The 23122-nt window shown below is 38.5% G+C and overlaps 1 protein-coding gene across 1 annotated transcript; it reads left to right on the top strand.

Annotated features, from left to right (window-relative positions):
• Positions 1-5910: 5910 nt before the first annotated feature.
• LOC309665056 (E3 ubiquitin-protein ligase Topors-like) lies at positions 5911-21437 on the top strand. The gene has a single exon (XM_082471219.1). The coding sequence runs from the start codon at positions 13999-14001 to the stop codon at positions 15124-15126; it is 1128 nt and encodes a 375-aa protein (XP_082327345.1). The 5' UTR covers positions 5911-13998; the 3' UTR covers positions 15127-21437.
• The last annotated feature ends 1685 nt before the right edge of the window (positions 21438-23122 follow it).

Here is a 23122-nt window from a genome sequence, read left to right as displayed (position 1 = left end):
GACACTTCTGATAAGGCGAAGGTTCAACCTTGTATAGAACAGAATAAAAGATGATAGCAATTTATTTTTGAGAAGCAATTGGATATTTTAACCATGTCACCTTGAATGGCCACAGTTACTTTTTCCATAATGAAAAGTCTAATTGCTTTGGGTTCCAGTTTCCATTTTCAAGCTGGTCTGGGGCATTAGTGTCTGTCTCCATTAGCCTTTTGCTGGAAGTTATTTGTATGATGCTTTCAGTGCCAGCTGCATTACAAAAAATTTGACGGCCAGTATCTTGGCCTGTGATAATTCAATGTTTTCAATGATAGAACTGCCAAGCTGTTAATTAGCTAAATGTAAGGACTACACATCAACTTTTTATTTTCATTTTGATCTGCCAGCATTATCTTCTTTTTAAGTAGATGTCTGCTAAAGTGTTTTCAGAGGTGCTTATTTTCACAAAATAATCATCCTGGATTAGTGAGTTATGAACAGCTGCCTCAAGTGAGAGCTGATTTAGTCCATTACTTGAAGCATGAACCAAAACATTATTGGTGCACAGAGAATTTACGGGAAAATCCACTTTTGCCATGCTCTGACAACAGCATAGCAAATCAAGGTGGTGCTCTGGGACTAAAGCAATTTCACTCTTCATAGAACTTTAATATCTAAAGGTTTCTTGATTAGCAGAGAGCAGCTACATCTACCAAGAATCAAGTCTAATAGAGAAAAGGAAGCTAAGCTTCTTATGACTTCACTGCAAACATATCGATTTTTCTTTTGTTCCCTTTTGTCTATTCCAAAATGTTTTTATTGTTAAGCAAAATTTTCACTACGACAACCCTGTCATAGGGATTAGGGTTTCTAATTCATATTCCAGCTTTCATCACTCATTGTACTGATAGATTTTAGGATTCAGATTGAGTTTGCTGAGTTGGCAGCCGGGCAAATAGTCATTAAAATTGAAAATGGCATGGCCCTGACAGTAAAGTCTTTGAGTACGTTTGAAACTCGGGAATGGCTAGAGTTGCCACATGGCATGAGTGATAGTGTCTACTCTGAAGGAGGTAATCTATGTTGTATAATACCAGGATAGGTAGACTATGAGCGTTATAGATCATAATCCTCATCAACGATAACGATGAAAATGCTAATAACAACGATGATAATAAATTGTTGTTGACAAAGAAAAAGTGTCATGCCTGATTCTCAGATTTAATTATTGTTAGATTATCTTGGCAGAGAGTATGGTAGAGTGAAATGAGTTGGGAGCTAGAGTATGTCAGGAGAATTAACTTCTAGACCTGTTTCTCACACTTATCATTTCTATGGCATTAAGAACGTCAAATAATTTCTCTGGGTGTCTGTTTCCTCAGTCATAAAATGGGGATAGGAATGGGTATTAACTATAAGTTAACAAGGTGACAGAAATGCTCTAAAACTGGATCATGATGTTAGGTGTGAAACGTGGTAAATTTACTAAAAGTTACTTGATTATATACTTAAAATGGATGAATATTATGGCATGTAAATAATATCTCAGTAAGTTTGTTAAAAAGATAAAGGTGTTCATTTATTCTTTCAACAAATGAATGGCATATTCTGTTCTCAAAGAGCGCACAATCTCAAGTAGAAGATAAATAAATTTGCAATTATTCTTTCACCATAATATAATCAGTCCCTTGTAGCATTTACTCCGTGTCAGGCGCTATTCCAAGCACTTTACGCACATTAACGCTTTGAATCCTTCTGACCTATTATCACCTCCTTTTCACCGATGACAAATCTATGGTGCTTGTAAGTGGAGGTCACACATCTAGTAAGTGGTGGAGCTGAGATTCAAACCCATGGATTTTGGCTCCAGAGTTTATTCCTCTTAATCGGTACCCCCAGGGGGCTTCTCAGTGACATGTAACGACCTCGCATGGTCAGGGAAGAACTTTCAAAGGAGCCATGAAACATATGCTGAAGAATCGAGTGAGAGTTTGCCAACAAAGAAATGGAGGTAACATCACTCTAATCTGAGGAAACAGATTACATAAAAGCACAAATGCAAGCAATCATAAGACGCTGAGCTTTATTTCAGCTCTAAACATCTAAAATTCAAGAAATAGATCAGAGTGGTAAAAGTAGAAGTAATCAAGGAGAGAGTTAAAAAATTCCAATAGAAATAGTAAAAACGTCCAAAACAGTGCATTACTTTGTGAAAACGTTCCTTTTTTCACAGCTAGGTAGCCAATTGCAGATGCAGCAAAAGAAGATTTATTATTTTACACAGCCTAATATTCCGAGGGAGCTATTCCGAGGGAGCAGTTTTTCCCATTTGAGTTACCTGGCGTAGAGAGGACAGGAAACACTACAGTTCCTATCTGTGTACTGAGGGGAATCCAAGCTCAGGCACCTGGAATTCCTCAGGCCAGGGTGAAATCATTGTCTTTGCGTCAACTGCAGCCAGAGTGATAGGAGAGGATGAGAAGGACGTAAAAAAGGCAAGTCTATGAGGCAAATCCAGTCTACATTCAGTGGAGGTTGCTTTATTGAGGTGGCCTCATTTGCAAGCATATGGGCTTGCAGCAAACTTTACCAAGATAATGAATTATATAAGCAATGTGCTATGTAGTTCAGATTTTCTCTAATGTTTTACATAACTTTCCTGTTTTTGATAATATCCTCTTCTCATTATTATTATTTTTTTAACATCTTTACTGGAGTATAATTGCTTCACAATGCTGTGATAACTTCTGCTATATAACAAAGTGAATCAGCTATACATATACGTATATCCCCATATCCCCTCCCTCTTGCGTCTGCCTCCCACCTTCCCTATCCCACCCCTCTAGGTGTTCACAAAGCACGGAGCTGGTCTCCCTGTGCTATGCGGCTGCTTCCCACTAGCTATCTATTTTACATTTGGTAGTGTATATATGTCCATGCCACTCTCTCACTTCGTCCCAGCTAACCCTTCCCCCTCCCCATGTCCTCAAGTCCCTTCTCTACATCTGCATCTTTATTCCTGTCATGCCCTTAGGTTCATCAGAACCATTTTTATTTTTTTAGATTCCATATATATGTGTTAGCATATGGTATTTGTTTTTCTCTTTCTGACTTACTTCACTCTGTATGACAGACTCTAGGTCCATCCACCTCACTACAAATAACTCAATTTCGTTTCTCTTTATGGCTGAGTAAAATTCCACTGTATATATGTGCCACATCTTCTTTATCCATTCATCTGTCAATGGACACTTAGGTTGCTTCCATGTCCTGGCTATTGTAAATAGTGCTGCAATGAACATTGTGGTACATGACTCTTTTTTTTTTTAACATCTTTATTGGAGTATAATTGCTTTACAGTGGTGTGTTAGTTTCTGCTTTATAACAAAGTGAATCAGTTATACATATACATATGTTCCCATATCTCTTCCCTCTTGCATCTCCCTCCCTCCCACCCTCCCTGTCCCACCCCTCTAGGTGGTCACAAAGCACCGAGCTGATCTCCCTGTGTTATGTGGCTGCTTCCCACTAGCTATCTATTTTACATTTGGTAGTGTATATATGTCCATGACACTCTCTCACCCTGCGTGACTCTTTTTGAATATGGTTTTCTCAGGGTATTTGCCCAGTAGTGGGATTGCTGGGTTGTATGGTAGTTCTATTTTTAGTTTTTTAAGGACCTCCATACTGTTCTCCATAGTGGCTGTATGAATTGACATTCCCACCAACAGTGCAAGAGGCTTCCCTTTTCTCCACACCCTCTCCAGCATTTATTGTTTGCAGATTTTTTTTTTTTTTTTAATTTATGGCTGCATTGGGTCTTCGTTTCTGTGCGAGGGCTTTCTCTAGTTGTGGCAAGCGGGGGCCACTCTTCATCGCGGTGCGCGGGCCTCTCACTATCACGGCCTCTCTTGTTGCAGAGCACAAGCTCCAGACGCGCAGGCTCAGTAATTGTGGCTCACAGGCCTAGCCGCTCCGCGGCATGTGGGATCCTCCCAGACCAGGGCTCGAACCCACATCCCCTGCACCGGCAGGCAGACTCTCAACCACTGCGCCACCAGGGAAGCCCTGTTTGCAGATTTTTTGATGATGGGCATTCTGACTGGTGTGAGGTGATACCTCACTGTAGTTTTGATTTGCATTTCTCTAATGATTAGTGATGTTGAGTATCCTTTCGTGTGTTTGTTGGCAATCTGTATGTCTTCTTTGGAGAAATGTCTACTTAGGTCTTCTGCCCATTTTTGGGTTGGGTTGTTTGTTTTTTTGATATTGAGCTGCATGTGCTGCTTGTAAATTTTGGAGATTAATCCTTTGTCAGTTGCTTCATTTGCAAATATTTTCTCCCATGCTGAGGGTTGTCTTTTCCTCTCGTTTATGGTTTCCTTTGCTGTACAAAAGCTTTTAAGTTTCATTAGGTCCCATTTGTTTATTTTTGTTTTTATTTCCATTTCTCTAGGAGCTGGGTCAAAAGCGATCTTGCTGTGATTTATGTCATAGAGTGTTCTGCCTATGTTTTCCTCTAAGAGTTTGATAGTGTCTGGCCTTACATTTAGGTCTTTAATCCATTTGGAGTTTATTTTTGTGTATGGTGTTAGGGAGTGTTCTAATTTCATTCTTTTACATGTAGCTGTCCAGTTTTCCCAGCACCACTTATTGAAGAGACTGTCTTTTCTCCATTGTATATTCTTGTCTCCTTTATCAAAGATAAGGTGACAATATGTGCCTGGGTTTATCTCTGGGCTTTCTATCCTGTTCCATTGATCTATATTTCTGTTTTTGTGCCAGTACCATACTGTCTTGATTACTATAGCTTTGTAGTATAGTCTGAAGTCAGGGAGCCTGATTCCTCCACCTCTGTTTTTCTTTCTCAAGATTGCTTTGGCTATTCGGGGTCTTTTGTGTTTCCATACAAATTGTGAAATTTTTTGCTCTACTTCTGTGAAAAATGCCATTGGTAGTTTGATAGGGATTGCATTGAATCTGTAGATTGCTTTGGATAGTATAGTCATTTTCACAATGTTGGTTCTTCCAATCCAAGAACACGGTGTATCTCTCCATCTGTTTGTATTGTCTTTAATTTCTTTCATCAGTGTCTTATAGTTTTCTGCATACAGGTCTTTTGTCTCCTTAGGTAGGTTTTTTCCTAGGTATTTTATTCTAAGTAAAACTGTCACTGTTTGCAGATGACATGATACTATACATACAGAATCCTAAAGATGCTACCAGAAAACTACTAGAGCTAATCAATGAATTTGGTAAAGTAGCAGGATACAAAATTAATGCACAGAAATCTCTTGCATTCCTATACACTAATGATGAAAAATCTGAAAGAGAAATTAAGGAAATACTCCCATTTACCATTATTATTTTTTAATATCATCTCTTCAGTTTATTTATTGATTCACCAATCTTTCTTGTTCCTATTTCAGAATTGCTTGTTTTCATCTTTATTTCACCTTTGTTTATGTATTTTCTTTTTGGAATTTTCTGAAACATTTATTATAAAATAAAGTGGCATATATACAAGTTTTACTAAAATATGATCTTTCACTGTCGTTTTACCTATGGTGAATGTTCTTTCTCCAAATTAAACCAAATTAGAAACTGCAAAAGGAAAACTTTGGGAAAATAACATTTAACAGAATTAACTTTAGTCAGCAGATACATTCAGACTGCACAAATATTGGAAAACGCAGTTAAACCATTTATGCAGATCACAATGAAAACCACTTTAATTTTTAAAAAGTAGGATATATCTATTTGGACTAAACATTGCCTTTGTTTATTGTGCTATCATATTTTGTTTTGGCCTTTAAAGTTTTAAAGATATTTAGTGTTGGAAACATGTTTTTAGTTTATCAAAACGGCTTTTAAAGACTGGAAGAAAAAAGGAAGTGAGCAAAACAAGCCTGTGCATGTATGTGATTCTTTTTTTTTTTTTTTAACATCTTTATTGGAGTATAATTGCTTTACGATGTTGTGTTAGTTTTTGCTATATAACAAAGTGAATCAGCTATATGTATACATATATCGCCATATCCCCTCCCTTTTGTGCCTCCCTCCCACCCTCCCTATCCCACCCCTGTAGGTGATTACAAAGCACCGAGCTGAACCCTGTGCTATGATTGTTCTTTTCATTAATTTCTTAAATTAAAATCTTAGTTTATTTACTTTTTTCTGATTTGTCAACTAAAGCTTATAAAAATTTGTCTTTAAGCATAACTTTGACTACAGCTTTTAAGTTTTAATACATGATTGTGACTAGTTTGATGAGTAATATCAACTTAGTGAGATATACACACGAAATTTTTTTCTTTAATTCTTGATTTTAGTCATGATGGGCTGATTCTCCCTTTCCCATCCTTTGTTGACATCTTGGACAGAATTCATGCCATTTTTGATTATTAAAATGCAGCCCAGTCACATGTTTATTAGGCAATTCTAGTGAAAATTTGCTAGCAAGAAGAGTAAAATACATCAACTCAAATAACCATTGTGTGAAAGCGACAGGAAATGTCAACGTAAAGAAAAGAATCTTTCATGAACAAAAGGCATGCAAAATAATTGAAAATGAATCGTACTAAGTATGTTCTAGCCTACTGTGTGAAATTGATTGGTGTAGCCAAAAAACAGAAGAATATTTTTGAGGGAAAAAAACATGCAGAATCATTTAAAATAAACAGGTGCTTATTATGTTCAAATTAGATTCAGAAACCAGGAGGAATTCCAGCCCTTTGAATTGATGGAACTCTGGAACCAGGAGTCCACCGACGCTGAAAGATTTGCTTTCCCACTTGACTCTCTGACCATGAAAAAATACCAGCAATGTCATTTGCACTGTTAGCAAAGCTTGAGAAATTTATGACTTTGGGAAGGAAGTACGTTCCCCGGAAATAGTGAGGCAAATTCAGCTTTGGGCAGAAATAGCACTGACCAATCTCAGTGGAACATAGAATTTAGCCAGAGATAGTAGAGAATGTCTATAACGAAACAAATAATTGAATGCAGATATGGCGGGGGAGTTGGAGGAAAGAGGATTTACAGATATGAACTCTGCCTCTCTGGCTTCTGTATTCCTAACCTAGTGTAGCTTCTCTTCCAGGAGCTAGCATGCTGAAGTGGCAAGCCACAATCCACAAATAAGCAGGTGACTCCAGGAAGTTAAAAGGAAGTGTAGGAATTTTAAAGTCTAGTCTAAGACGTCTAAACGGTGCTGAATTCTTATACACATTGAGGTGGTCATCCGAGGGTGGAGTTCACTGACTCGCATAATTTTCATGAATTTCTCACTCTCCTTCCAACCATTTTCTTAACAACACACCCCTTGACACTATTTATGATGTTGCAGAGGTAAAGCCGATTGAAATGTGGGTCCATGCTTGGGTTGAAGTCGCTGTTAGTACACTCAGAGCAAGTGTGATAAATAGATTCTGTGTTTCTCTAGGTGCCTTTCCATGTAAATTGATGACTGCTGCCCAGGGGAGTGAGCAGGGCCTGAAGACATGAAGAGAGATTAATTTAAGTGTGACAAGGCCATAATCTGTAATGAGGAACATCTATCACTGTCACACAAGAGAACCATGATGCAGGGAAGACCCTCTCTGCTTGAAAAAGGTCTCCCACTCCATGGCTGACAGTTTGGGGCTCCTTAGCTCCATTCCACTTGTTCTCTCCAAAAAACCTCTTTTATTCAAATTTGACAAACTAATTAGTGCTACCATTTGGCTTTGAATGACTCAATTATGGCTGCAGTCACTTGGTTTAGTAATTACTAAAATTATGGTTTGGGCCCAAGTCCAGTTCTGTCTTTCCTCTCTTCCCCATGGAAGCAGGGAGAGGCACTTTTATAGGAAAATAGATGGTGATTCAGGAGCCAGGTTGTAACAATTCATTTTAAATGACCTCAGTCAATGGGAAAATAAAACTGAACAGCCTGGTTTGAGAATACGGCTAAATTTTTTCTTGCTTTTTAAGAAACCTGGCATCCTGAAACTATAGGCTTGGTTTCCATGGATAATTCTAGTCTATTCATAAATGAAGCAAAGCTGTTTTTTCCCCTTTTACTTTTGTTCTTATGCTAGCCTCATTAGAATTTGTTATTAACTGTTGGTTAATACATGGCATTTTGGTTTAACTAGAGCAAAGATTCTAAGTTCTTAATATCTCCTTCCCAGGTTGGTTTTGAAGAGAGGAAATCCTTGAGGAGGCATACAGATCTTAATGATTCTGAGGGCATGGTTCTACTTGGTTTGGAGGCTTTATCAGAGTTTTATTGCTGAAATCACTGGGTATACAGAAGATAATGTTTAGTCAAGTAAAGAATATTAGCAAGTTTCAAATTATGGCTCTGTTATTTTTGTTCTGTGTAACTTTGGTTAAGTCAATTTAGGTAGTGTTGTTTGTTGCACTTCTAAATGGGATTAACATGAGATACTTCCCTCATGGCATGTTTGTGAGACTCAAATAAAGTACCAAAAAGAAACAAAAACCAAATGCAACAAAAAGAAAACAGTTAAAAACATGGTAGACATTAAAGCAACTATATCAATAATCATTTTACATGTGAAAGGTCTAAATACACCAATAAGAGACAGAGACTGTCAGAGTGGATATAAAAACAAGACCGAACTATATGTTGTCTACAAGAAATCCACTTTAAATATAAAGACTTAGATGAAAAACAAAGGGATGGAGAATGATATACCATGCTAACATTATTCAAAAGAAAGCTGAAGTAGCTATATTAATTTCATACAAAGGAGAAAAGGGAATTTTCAGAGATAAAGAGGGACATTATACAATGATAAATGGGTCAGTTCTCTGAGAACACCACATGCACCTAACAACAGAGCATCAAAAGACATGAAGCAAAAACTGATAGAACTGCAAGGAGAAAAAGACAAATGCACAATTATGGTTAGAGACTTCAATACCGCCTCTCTTCCAGTAATTGATAGATCAAACAGGCAGAAAATCAGTAAGATATAGTTTACTTGAACCACACTATCAATCAACTTGATCTAATTGACATTTATAGAATACTCCATCCAACAGCAGCAGAATACACATTCTTCTCAAGTTCACATGGAACATTCACCAGGGTAGATCACATTCTGGCTCATAAAACATACCTTAACAAATTTAAAAGAATAGAAAGCATATAAAGTATGCTGTTAGACCACAGTGGAATTAAACTAGAAATCAATAACAGAAAGATAGCTGGAAAATCTCCAAATACACGGAGGATGAAGGACCATAAGGAACACAGACTGGAACAAAGCATGTACTTGGAATTTGTAGTCAATGTTTTCCTTTGTGTGTTTGTGAAGGAGTCACCTTGGCAAGAGAAGCTCCATTCATTTGTTAGGTATAAGGAGTAAGATACAAAGGTTGGGATGAGATCTCATTACTCTGCCTGATAGTTGTTAGTAAGAATTCTCTTGTATCCCCTTGCAGAAGCTGACCTTGTCCACAAATTTGTCAATCATCATTTGTGGATTCTGTATCTGTTATTTTGCCTACTCCCTAAAATTTATTTATACCCCAAAGTCAGTGCTCCTGGTGATTTCATGGTCATTCATGGACATGGGCAGAAAGGCAAAAAATTTGAGTCACCCAACCCACACATTCCCAGCTCAGGTCAAACAAAGTGATACTCTGCCTTCTTGCTTCAGCTCTCAAACTAAAGCAAGTTTTCTTTTCATGGTCTATTTAGTGCTATATTTTTGCATTTCTCCCCCTTCTTTTGGTGATTTTGCTGTTTAGAATGACCTCCACGTGTAATGCTGAAATGCTGGTTAGTTTTCCTAAGTGCAAGAAAACTGTGATGTGCCTTATGGAGAAAATACATTTGTTAGATGAGCTTCATTCAGCCAGGAATTATAGTGCTGTTGGCTGAGAGCTCAATGTTAATGAATCAATAATATATATTAAATAAGATGTCTTTAAACAGACACAAGTAAAACAAGGTTATATGTATCATTCCATCAATAAAAACGTGACCAGAGGCTCAGTAGAATCTAACCCTGTATTTCCCCTAGGAGCATTGGTTCAAAGTTAACCAATTCAGTGATTGTGATGACTTTATAGAATATACCTATCCTGAATAATGAGAATTGTCTATAAGCACAATTGTTGACACCTATATATACTAGACACTGGACTTTGTGTTGAGCACAGAAAATTTATTCAGCAAATATATATGACTCCTTCCTATATGCCAAACTTATTCTAAGTTATGAGGGAACAGGAGTATATAAACCAAATATTTCATCCTTTTTTCCTCACGGAGCTTATAGTAATGTCAGAGAGGAAATAGACATATAAATGTATAATATGCAGGTGATGGTAAATGCTGTGAAGAAAACTTCCATGCTCTAATATATAAAGTACATAAACCTCAGAGAAGTTAACTAAGTTGTTTATGAAAGACAAATCCATATGAAAAGAGTCAAAACTCAAACTCAGAATTTCTGGCTTCAAAACCCATGCTTTTTCAACTAATTTACACTTGATTCTTCTCATGAATGTACATACTACAGCTTCTTGGTAGGAGAACTGCTTTTGGATCTAGTGAGGAAACCCCTATCTCAAACGCAATCATTTTAGATGGTACAGCAATGGTTCTCAACATGAGGGGCAATTTTGCCTCCCTAGAGGACATTTAACAATATCTTGAGACATTTATGATTGTCATACTTGGTGGGGGATATTGACATCTATTGGGTAGACAGGGAATGGTACTTACCATTCTACAAAGTAAAACAAAGAATTATCTGGCCCTAATAGTGCTTAGATAGAAACTCTGCTCTAGAGCCATGGAACTTGGGGGAAAAAAAACCCCCCAAAAACAGAAAATTAAGGTTTCTAAGTAGCTAGCTCAGAACTCAGGTAAGAAAATACAGGGTCTGATCTCTTGGCTACTAATCATCAGATAAATTGTTCAGCATCATCCTGCCATTGTCAGTTTATGATCTTCCTAAGTCTAAAGTTCTCTCACTTTGGATGCCAGTGCATCTCTTTCCCAACAACCTCTTTCTTTCTAAACTTCTTCAGAATTTTGAGTATTTAGGAACCAAGGAGTAAAAATGAGAAGAAAAGGAAAGGAAGAAATTAATGGCAGAAAAAAATGGAGAGATAGATTGAAATACAAAGCATCCAGAAGAGAAACCTGAATGGCCTTCTCTTATGTTCTCCATTCTTCCCTCTCATCCTTCCTCTAGTTCTCCTCCTCACTCTTCAACAGATATTTATCAAGTATTTTTACAGTGTTAGACACAGTGTACAGATGAGAGCATCGCCTGAGAGCACTTTATTACTAATAAGCATTGTATTTTACAAAGTACTTTTTGCATCTGTTATCTCATTTGAGTCTTTCTATAAGCCTTATTTTACAGATAAGTAAACCGAGACTCAGGGAGCATATGTGAATTCGGCCAGGGTAACAGTAGAACGAGAACTCATGTCTGTACTGTTCTTTCCTCCCTATAGGGCTGACATAGGTATGAAGGTTACGGGGAATGTGGTTCTATACTACCTTACGGTTACAAGTATATCAGAAATGGTGTCTATTTTGAATTATAAAATCACACAAAACACTTTTTTAAAAAAAAAAGTAATGCACTGTCTTGGGAATTCATAATGAAACCTACTCAAGATAACACTAAAATGGCTATTCTATTAAACTCTGTTAGGGGCTGAGCACTGACACAAAGTTGCTTATCTAATTCCCCAAAATAGCTCATGAGCTAAACTGGTTTCTCCTGGGTCTGAGAGAGGTCCAATAGCCTGGGTAAGCATGACTAAACTTAAAAGGAGAATAACAGAAAGTAAAGCCAAAAAATAAATAAATAAATAAAAAGGAAAACATTTTATTTTGAATGACTTCCCAATTACGTTGTCTATATTAACTGGTATTTAGCTATGGGTGAATAAAAGTTCTGAAAAAGCACAACTTTTAATAATTTTGAACCAAAAAGTTGGTACAGAGATAACCAAGATGTTGATTAACTGCTTTGCATATATGCTAACAGGTTTATTCAGATTTTGCATTTAAAGAGACAGTGACAATTTTCTGACTAAATAATTTACATCCAAATATTAATATCAGAATAGCCACTGTTCTTTAGGGAGTGTGTTCATCAGGGAAACCTATATTCCACCTCGTGCTCCTGCTCTCTTCTGAGTCAGACCACACGTTACAGTGTCGGCTCTGACTGGTCTATTGGAAAATTAAAGAGTTCTGGCAACCTATAAGTCATGGAGGTGAATTCTGTCTTAATCAGGGCTTGCATGTTAAAGTCACCTGAGACACCACTGGGAAACATAAGATACCAAGTTTCACGGAAAACTTGGAGCTGTCTCTGTTTCCCCAATCCACAGCAGAACTTGCCTTGTGTTCTAAATTCTGTCTCTAAGGCAAACAAAACAGAAGAGATCCCCTACAACCAAATTAATCCAGTGGCTAAGGCTCAAATGCGTGTGGACACTTCCAGGTCCTCTGGGAGGTAAATTTGCTAAATAACGTAATCTGTTTCTGTCATTTTTGCTTTTCAAGATGAATGATGACTTAGTGAAAGCATCGCTTCTGGAAAGAATAGCTTGAAACCATCCATAAAAGAAGGGATTGAAGTTCATGCACATCCAGCATACTCATTTTATTTTCTGATTCTCTTAGGAGACAAATTTGCTCTCTGTTATTTTTGTGGACTCATGCTTATGATGGCTATTTCTTGTTTGTTAGTGACTTTTGATTGTGAACTCATTTAGAGGAAATTTGTCATGAGACCTGGGTTTGTTATGTTCCTCCAGGAAGAATGTGTGTTTGCCTCTGCCAGTTGCCTGTGGTCACTACCAACCTCAAAATAAATGATCCTTTTGAGGTTTTTAGGAAAACTGATTGTTTGAATTTAGTCTGCAGACATACTTAATTGTTTCTGGTTACAAAATCTCAGCTAAGATTTCCTGCTGACTCTTGTGTGGGGTGATTTTTTTTTTTCTAATTCACTTTTTCAGTAAGAATCTAAACTTTTGGGTGCACAGATTTATGCAGAGGTTTCCCATTAGACACTTGAACTTGGGCAGAGTCCATTCTTTGTCTCCTATCATTTGCAGCTCTCAGTTCTTTCCTAACTGAAGATTAAGGATACCAGATACTGGCAACTAGTGGTATCAGAGCTCACTTCCCTCTCTAGATTTCTACTTTTATTTATTTATTGATTTGGCTTCTGAGAATTTCACTCATTACCTCTCAATTTAAGTTGAGATATATTTATAATTAGCTGCATTTACTTATAGCTAGCATTATTTTGTTATTCCTAGTGGGACAGTTTTTCAAGGTGTCTAGTTCATAATACTGCCAGAAATTAATGATTACTCTCTAAGATTTTTATAATAGTTTCTCATTCTTCTATATAAATTTTTTCATTTAACAATATATTCAGCCATCATTACCTATTAGTCTGTATAGATTTGCCTATTTTTTTGGAATGGCTACATAATGTTAAATACTATGGATAAACCATCATTTATTTAACAAGTTCCCTACTAATGGATATTTCAATTGTTTTCAGTTTTTTTTTGTTATTAGAAAATCCATATATATATATATATATATATATGTTTGCAGATCTGTATATCTAGATTAAAAACTCTAGAGTTAGAATTGCTAGATTAAAGGATGTGATACTTCAATTTTGATGTTTATTTCCAATTTGCTTTTCAGAGTTTGCAATAACAAATTTGAGAAAGAGAAAATTAGTGTGCCTGAATCCTCATTGCCTTGTCTACAGTGGGTTTTATTGAGAACATTATTTATTAATTTGAGGGAATAGTTTGCTTCTTAACTTTATTCTAGAATTTATTCCATAGAGACAAAACATATTACAGAAATATGCATGGAATGGTTTTAATAGATATTTTTCATGCCAGATGAGGAACTGATTTGAACCGATTTTTCTCACATACAACTGAGAAATATAATCTGTTCAGGGCAATGCCATTAGATTTCTCATCGGATTGTGAATGTCCTGTTTGGAGAGTATACAGAATGAGGCCGATTGGAATCCCTGTTCCAACAAGAGCAGTAATGAGTCTTTACATTCAAGACTAAGAAAGAAATCTATGCCTTCGCTCAGCGTGCAGTACTTTCCATCACAGTGTTGTTCCGCCAGGCCAGAGGATGACACCAAAGAAGACTCGTTGTTTCTTCCCTCAGAAGAAGAAAGCTATGTAGTAACTTCTGAAAACAATCATCTTGGTCTGAACCTTGAGGGCATTACAAGGAACATCAGACCATTGAGAGAGCTGACTGTCCAGGAGTTACTGAGAGAGTTTGGGGACAGCAAGATGTTCCAACCAAACTCCATGTCTGTGGGTCACTTTAGAGACCAGGTGGTAATGAAGTTCAGAAGAGCTCTGTATTATTCCGGAATTTGGGTGGCACATGTCCAAGGCTACAGATTCGAAAAGCACTTGTCAGCCAGTTATTTCAAGAGAAACCCTGGTTGCCTACACCGGCTGGTCTGCTGGCTGAAACGGGAACTAACATCTGTTTATGGAGCTTATGGCTACACAGTGAAGAATATCCTAGCCACCATTCTCCATCACATGACAAAATATGACCTGGACAGTGAATCCTTCATTAACCTCCTAGAACCTTATCTCCAACAACACACCCACCATTTCCTGCATGAATTTATCAGTTTTGTTCATTCACCTTACAACATGGAGACTTATGACCAACGAGCCATCTATCAATTTCCTTCTGCTTCACCTTGGGTAGAAAAGAGGTCTGTTGCATCAGCTCCTGTTTTGCCTTTGCCTAAGGATCAGACTGTACTGGCATCTCAACATGACATAAAACAGTCTAAAAACACCCGGGGCCAATGGAATAATGAGGAGAGGCCTCTGTCAGGCTTGAAAGCATTTCCAAATGGTAACACTTCCTTGAAGAAATCTGAAATCCCATTAGTCCATCATAAAGCAGCAAGCAAAATCCATGCTTGGATCAAAGACAAATCAGAATCAGGAGATCACAAAGGTATAACTTATACCAATAGCATGTTCCTGAATTGGGCTACACCAAGGGAGAGGGGCCCAGGCTTACTGAATTGCAAAAAAAAGTTAAAGAGAGGAAGACAGAAGGGATAAATTTGTTTCCTGGTCATGCCCAGGATATGGGAAAGAGTGAAACAACTGTACGCACCTTCAGTTCCCCAGCAATTTTTAATCAGGGGCAGCCATGGAAGAACAGCCTAAGAGAAAAAAAGGTTTTGAACCTTGCCCAGCAGATCAATTTCCAGAAAAAAGAAGAAAAAAACAAATGTTCAGATTCTTCACCAAAGACCTTTCAGAGAAGATTGCCCAGACAAATATCCTTAATAAACTGCAAATCCAGAAAGAGGGACCCTTCCTGGAGTTGCATTTCAGAAATTGCCTTTTCTTCTAAGAGAGATGGTAGGAAGCTGAGCTCTCTCAGAAAAAAGAGGATGAAGTCCAGACAACCCTCCCAATTTTCAGAAGTTGGTTCACACTGCAGTAGGGGAATCCAAAGACAATCAAGGTCCAGTACTCAGAGATCCAAATCCTGGTGTGCTGGACTTACAAAGAGATCTGTAAGCAGAGATTCAAGTAATCTCTCTCTGAGAGGAAGCCACAGAAGAGGACACTTCACCCCAAATATATGCTGTGAGCCCTCAAAAGAAAAGAAGGCTCATGGCTATGAATCAGACTGTGGGAGACCATCTTCAGCCACCATCCAATACAAGAAGCTTCCTTCAACGGCTGGGAAGAGACTCAAGTGTCCTTCTAAAAGTGAAGATTCTTCCCAATCTGGAAGCCACTGTAACAGTCCCACATGCCTACAGAGGGAGAAACACATATCCCCAAGTAAACAAGAGATGAAGTACAAAACCACATTTCCTAGAGCTAGAAAAACCAGAGCAGTTAGGCATAGAAGAAACAAGTGTCAGTGTCCAGAAACACAAACCACAAAGGAAGTCAGTGATGAAATAGGGGATCTGAATGATGTGAGGCAAAAGAGTAGTCTTTCTGAGTGTGCACCTTCCTGCAGGAGGTAAATCCAAAAGAAAAAGGAGAATCTAAGCCTTGAGAAACATCACCAGGCCAAAAATGAACAGAAAGGAGACAAAGTAGCAGAAACACAGAGGTGAAAATTGTTTTGAAAGGCCGATCACTCTACTCAACTAGCTACCAAGAATCTTTTAAAGTATGAATACAATCTGAAAAAGATCACCGAAAAGATTCATCCCATCACTTTATGACTGGAACTAAAAGCCCAATAATTCAATTCAAGGCTCCTTTTGGAGATAAATACATATTATTAAATTGGTCATATATGTAAATATTATTTTTGTCTGCTTTTGTCTTATGAACAGAATTATTAAAATATTTGACTTATATTTTAGTTGTCAGATTTAACTATGAAGACTGGCTGCCAAGAGTTGCAAACACTATAGAAACAATAGGAGTATATGTTACTAAACACAAGTTATGCATATTAAGTATTATAAAATACATATATGTGTATGTATATATATATTCCAAGTTTATTCATATTCCAAGTTTTAGTTCCTGGAAAATGAGGCAGCATGGTCACTGTCTTAAGATATAGTTATTGCGTTCAAGGATTTCAAATCTAGTTGTGAAAACAGATGCAAATAAGTAGGAAACAATGAACATCTGTGGGATATTCGGTACTACCTTCCTGTCTCCCCACCCTGAAAACTGCCTTCATATGCCCTGACAGCTAGATGTCTTCCTTAAAAGGTGCCAGGGTTTTAGATAACTCTGATTGCCTACCCACCGAAACCTGGCCCAGCAATGGCAACTACACTTAAGGCAAGCTAATCATAGTATTTTGTCCCTCTGGTCACACAACTGATGAGTCCATTGGTAGTGAAGTCATGGTACTTCCCTGAGATTTTTCACACTGGTTCTGATAAATAGGGTCATTCTCCCTCTCTAGTAGCAAATGGTGAAATTTAAAATTTGGATACTATTAAGAGCTGTATTTCTCAATTTGTGAAGAAAATCACTTTGAGGTAAGTGAGGAGAAAGCTAGCAAGGACAAGCAAGTCATTAGAGTCTTGGAGTCAGGACCTGGATCTTCTAGAAACTGAGCTGCCCTTTTGCTTTTCACACAGTTTTATTTTGTAACCCTATTTAGGTTTTTTGAGTCAGTACATTTCCTCTGTGCCTCTCTTATTAAGTGGGAATTTCCAATTACTTGTAATCAAGTAGTTCACTGGGAAGTAGCACAATGGAAATCTGTGAGAGAATAGACAGGGAGCAACAATTCCCTTGGGGAGGTTTCCGAAGGCTTCTTGGAGAAGTGATATGAATATGGTCTTGAAGACTGAGTAGGAGTTTTCCAGGTGAATGTGTTGGCAAGGGCTATCAAGAAAAAATAAGCAACTTAGAGAAAAAAAAGAAGGAAAATAAAAATTTCCAGCTCTCTTCCTCCAGGGTGACTGGAAAATTCAGAGAGATACACTGAGAAGGGAGGCTGATGCCAAGCTGTGAACAGTAATGAAACCTGGCTTTTCTGGGTCCACAGCCCAGAAGCACAATGATGAAGCACCTAATTGTAGCACAGGACTCAAAATTCAAATTAATTTTCTAAATACTATTTTGTTTTAATAACTCCCATTTAAAATTAATCAAGACATGTTCTTATAAAAATCTTAGAAAACCTGTGTAGACACATATTTATAAAAATATAAATGTGTTTCAGTACATTCAGTTGTAAACATTATATTTCTTTTTTTAAATCCACACTTTCATCAAGTTATTTGAGCAGTCCACTGTCAACCATGAGCTACAACTTTCATGGTAAAGATTCATGGGAATATATGCAAAGTCCTGAGATTAGGAACAGGAAATCAATTGTAGTGGTTCAAGGTCACCACAATTTAGCAGCACAGGCAGATTTCGTTTTATTGCGCTTCACTTTGCACTCCACAGATATTATATTTTTTAAAAATTGAAGGTTTGTGGCAACCGACATCAAGCAAGTCTATTGGCATAATTTTCTAATAGCACTTGCTCACTTCGTGTCTCTGTGTCACATTTTGGTAATTCTCTCAATATTTCAAACTTTTTCACTATTATTATATTTGCTATGGTGACCTGTCATCAGTGATCTTTGATGTTACTATTGTAATTGTTTTGGGGTGCCATGAACCAGGCTCTGTAAGACCGTGAACTTAATCGATAAATGTTGTGTGTTCTGACTGCTCCACTGACCAGCTGTTCCCTGTCTCTCTCCCTTTACTCAGGCCTCCCTATTTCCTGAGATACAGTATTAAAAGTAAACCAGTTAATAACCCTAAAATGGCCTCTAAGTGTCCAAGTGAAAAAAAGAGTTCCCACCTTTTACTTTAAGCCAAAAGCTAGAAATGATTAAGCTTAGCGCCGAGATAGGCCAAAAGCTAGACCTCTTGCACCAAACGGTTAGCTAAGTGGTGAATGCAAATGTAAACTTCTTAAAGGAAATTAAAAGTGCTACTCCAGAGAACACAACAATGATAAGAAAGCAAAACAGCCTTATTGCTAATTTGGAGAAAGTTTTAGTGGTCTGGATAGAAGATCAAACCAGCCACAACGTTCCTTTAAGCCAACGCCTAATGCAGAGAAAAGCCCTAACTCTCTTCAATTCTGTGAAGGCTGAGAGAGGTAAGGAAGCTGCAGAAGAAAAGTTTGAAGGTAGCAGAGGTTCATGAGGTTTAAGGAAAGAAGCTGTCTCCATAACATAAACGTGCAAGTGGAAGCAGCAAGTGCTGATGTAGAAGTTGCAGCAAGTTATCCAGAAGATCTAGGTAAAATAATTAATGAAGGTGCTACACTAAACAATAGATTTGCAATGTAGGCAAAACAGCTTTATATTGGAAGAAGATGCCATCTAGGACTTTCATAGCTAGAGAGGAGAAGTCAATGGCTGGCTTCAAAGCTTCAAGACTGACTCTCTTGTTAGGGGCTAATGTAGCTGGTGACTTTTAGTTGAGGCCAATGCTCATTTACCATCCTGAAAATCCTAGGGCAGTTAAGACTTATGCTAAATCTATTCTTCCTGTGCTGTATAAATGGAACAACAAAGCCTGGATGACAGCACATCTGTTTACAACATGGTTTACTGAATATTATAAGCCCATTGTCGAGACCCACTGCTCAGAAAAAAAGATTCCTTTCAAAATGTTACTACCCACTGACAATGCACCTTGTTACCCAAGAGCTTTGATGGAGATGTACAATGAGATTAATGTGCTTTCATGCCTGCTAATATGACATTCATTCTGCAGTCCATGGATCAAGGAGTAATTTTGACTTTTGAGTCTTATCATTTAAAAAATACATTTCATAAGGCTATAGCTGCCATAGAGAATGATTCCTCTAATGGATCTGGGCAAAGTCAATTGAAAACATGGAAAGGATCTACCATTCTAGATGCCGTTAAGAACATTTATTCTTAAAGAAATACAAATAATGTGTTTTCACTTATATGTGGAATCTAAAAAACAAAACAAATGAGCAAATATAACAAAACAGAAAGACTCACAGAGAACAAACTAATGGTTACCAGAGAGGAGAGGGGGAGGAGGAGGGGTGAAATAGGTGAAGGGGATTCAGAGGTAAGAATTGGCAGTTATAAAGTAAATAAGTCACAGGGATGTAATGTACAGCACAGAGAATACAGTCAATATTTTATAATAACTTTGTATCATATGTAATCTATAAAAATATTGAATCACTATGTTGTATACCTCAAACTAGTATAATATAACTATACTTCAATTTTAAAAAAAGAACATTCTTGAGTCATAGGAAGAGGTCAAAATATCAACATTAACAGGAGTTTGGAAGAATCTGATTCCAGCCTTCATGGGTGACTTTGAGGGGTTCAAGACTTCAGTGGAGAAAGTAACTGCAGATGTGGTGGAAATAGCAAGAGAACTAGAATGAGAGGCGGAGCCTGAATATGTGATTGAATTGCTGTAATCTCATGATAAAACCTTAATAAATGAAGAGTTGCTTCTTATGCATGAGCTAAAAAGTGGTTTCTTGAGATGGGATCCACTCCTGGTGAAGACGCTCTGAAGATTGTTGAAATGACAACAAAAGATTTAGAATGTTACTTAGTTGACAAAGCAGCTGCGGGTTTGAGAGGACTGACTTCAGTTTTGAAAGAAGTTCTACTTTTAGTAAAATGCTATCAAACAGCATTGCATGCTACAGAGAAGTCACTCATGAAAGGAAGAGTCCACTGATGGGGCAAACTTCACTGTTGTCTTATGTTAAGAAATTGCCCCGGCCGCCCCTGCCTCCGGCATCCACCCTGATCCATCAGCAGCCATCAGCACTGACACAAGACCCTCTATTAGCAAAAAAATTACAATTCACTGAAGGCTCAGATGATGGTTAGCATTGTTTAGCAATAAGTTATTTTTAATTAAGGTATGTACATTGTGTTTTTAGACATAATGCTATTGCACATATAATAAACTACAGTATACTATAAACATAACTTTTATATTCACTAGGAGACCAATAATTTTGTGTGACTTGCTTTATTGTGCTATTTGCTTTATTGTAGCGGTCTGGAACCAAATCTGCAATATCTCTGAGGCGTGCCTGTAGTTAACATTAAAAAATAAAGTAAAACTGTTATTGTGGTCAAAAGTGTACCTATGAACCAATAATGTTAGGCTGCATTCAAATATGTAGAGAAATTCTCTGTGTAGGGAAAACCAAAATAGATATCTAAATATCTTCAAATACATGAACGGATGTTCTCTAGGCAAGTATATACCTCTGGGTCATTTAGGAAAGGAATCTGGCTTTATTTAAGGAGAAATTTACAGGGGGTGGTGAATTTTGCTTGATCAAAGAAAACCTGTCCTATGAGAGTTATCACATGGTTCCAATGAGTGGACATATGGTAGATCAAGAGATCAATAAGGAAAGGAGCTCTCGTCTTTGGAAGTGTCCATGCATGGCTGGATCCCTATAATATAAGAAATCTGACTGGATGTTTTATAAATTTCCATTTAACTCAAAGATTCCAAGATTTATTAACAAGTCACAGAAATTTGCTAATGAACCGAAAATATCATACCTTTACACAGCACAACAACTTTTCTTGGATGGGAAAAATGTCAATGATAATACAGTAATAATAATTAGTATTGAAAGTTAACTATTTGTGACACAAACACACAAACTCTGTGAGATGTTATTTGAATCTACATTTTAAAGATGAAGGGGAGGAGCTTCAAGATGGCAGAAGAGTAAGACGCAGAGATCACCTTCCTCCCCAAAAATACATCAGAAATATATCTACACGTGGAACAACTCCTGCAGAACACCTACTGAACGCTGGCAGAAGACCCCAGACCTCCCAAAAGGCGAGACTCCCCACGTACCTGGGTAGGGCAAAAGAAAAACAGAGACAAAGAATAGGGATGGGACCTGCATCAGTGGGAGGGAGCTGTGAAGAAGGAAAGGTTTCCACACACTAGGAAGCCCCTTCACGGGCGGAGACTGCGGGTGGCGGAGGGGGTAAGCTTCGGAGCCACGGAAGAGAGCGCAGCCACAGGGGTGCAGAGGGCAAAGTGAAGACATTCCCGCACAGAGGAGCGGTGCCGACCAGCACTCACCAGCCCGAGAGGCTTGTCTGCTCACCCGCCGGGGCGGGCGGGGGCTGGGAGCTGAGGCTCGGGCTTCGGTCGGACGGCAGGGAGAGGACTGGGGTTGGTGGCGTGAACACAGCCTGAAGGGGCTAGTGCGCCACAGCTAGCCGGGAGGGAGTCCGGGAAACAGTCTGCAGCTGCCAAAGAGACAAGAGACTTTTTCTTGCCTCTTTGTTTCCTGGTGCGCGAGGAGAGGGGATTCAGAGCGCCGCTTAAAGGAACTCCAGAGACAGGCGCGAGCCGCGGCTATCAGCGCGGACCCCAGAGACGGGCATGAGACGCTAAGGCTGCTGCTGCCACCACCAAGAAGCCTGTGTGTGAGCACAGGTCAATATCCACACCGCCCCTCCCGGGAGCCAGTGCAGCCCGCCACCGCCAGGGTCCCGTGATCCAGGGACAACGTCCCCGGGAGAACGCACGGCGCGCCTCAGGCTGGTGCAACGTCACGCCGGCCTCTGCCGCCGCAGGCTCGCCCCACATCCATACCCCTCCCTCCCCGCGGCCTGAGTGAGCCAGAGCCCCCGAAGCAGCTGCTCCTTTAACACCGTCCTGTGTAAGCGAAGACCAGATGCCCTCAGGCGACCTACACGCAGAGGCGGGGCCAAATCCAAAGCTGAACCCCAGGAGCTGTGCGAACAAAGAAGAGAAAGGGAAATCTCTCCCAGCAGCCTCAGGAGCAGAGGATTAAATCTCCACAATAAACTTGATGTACCTGTATCTGTGGAATACCTGAATAGACAACAAATCATCCTAAATTGAGAAGGTGGACTTTGGGAGCAACGATATATATATATATATATATATATATATATATATATATATATATATATATATATATATATATTTCTCCCCCCCCCCCTTTTTCTCTTTTTGTGAGTGTGTATGTGTATGCTTCTGTGTGTGATTTTTGTCTGTATAGCTTTGCTTCTACCATTTGTCCTAGGGTTCTGTCTGTCCGGTTTTTTCTTTTTTTTTTTTTTTAGTATAGTTTTCAGCACTTGTTATCATTGGTGGATTTGTTTTTTGGTTTGGTTGTTCTCTTAGTTCCTTCTTTCTTCTTTTTTAATAACTTAAAAAATTTCTTTTAATTATTTTTTTTATTTTAATAACTTTTATTTTATTTTAACTTTTTCTTTCTTTCTCTCTTTTTTTTCTCCCTTTTATTCTGAGCCGTGTGGAGGACAGGCTCTTGGTTCTCCAGCCAGGTGTCAGGGCTGTGCCACTGAGATGGGAGAGCAAAGTTCACGACACTGATCCACCAGACACCTCCCAGCTCCATGTAACATCAAACAGCGAAAATCTCCCAGAGATCTCCATCTCAACGCCAAGACCCAGCTCCACTCAACGACCAGCAAGCTACAGTGCTGGACACCCTATGCTAAACAACTAGCAAGACAGGAACACAACCCCATCCATTAGCACAGAGGCTGCCTAAAATC

This window comes from Balaenoptera physalus (assembly GCF_965194825.1).
Source record: "Balaenoptera physalus genome assembly, chromosome: 7".
In the NCBI taxonomy this organism is placed as follows: Eukaryota; Metazoa; Chordata; class Mammalia; order Artiodactyla; family Balaenopteridae; genus Balaenoptera; species Balaenoptera physalus.
The sequence above is the reverse complement of the archived record's forward strand: the minus strand, read 5'-3'. Positions and strand labels throughout refer to the sequence as shown.

Bases quoted from the DNA above. Each gene is read 5' to 3' on its own strand.
- LOC309665056 (XM_082471219.1), top strand. From the start codon at position 13,999: ATGTCCTGTTTGGAGAGTATACAGAATGAGGCCGATTGGAATCCCTGT.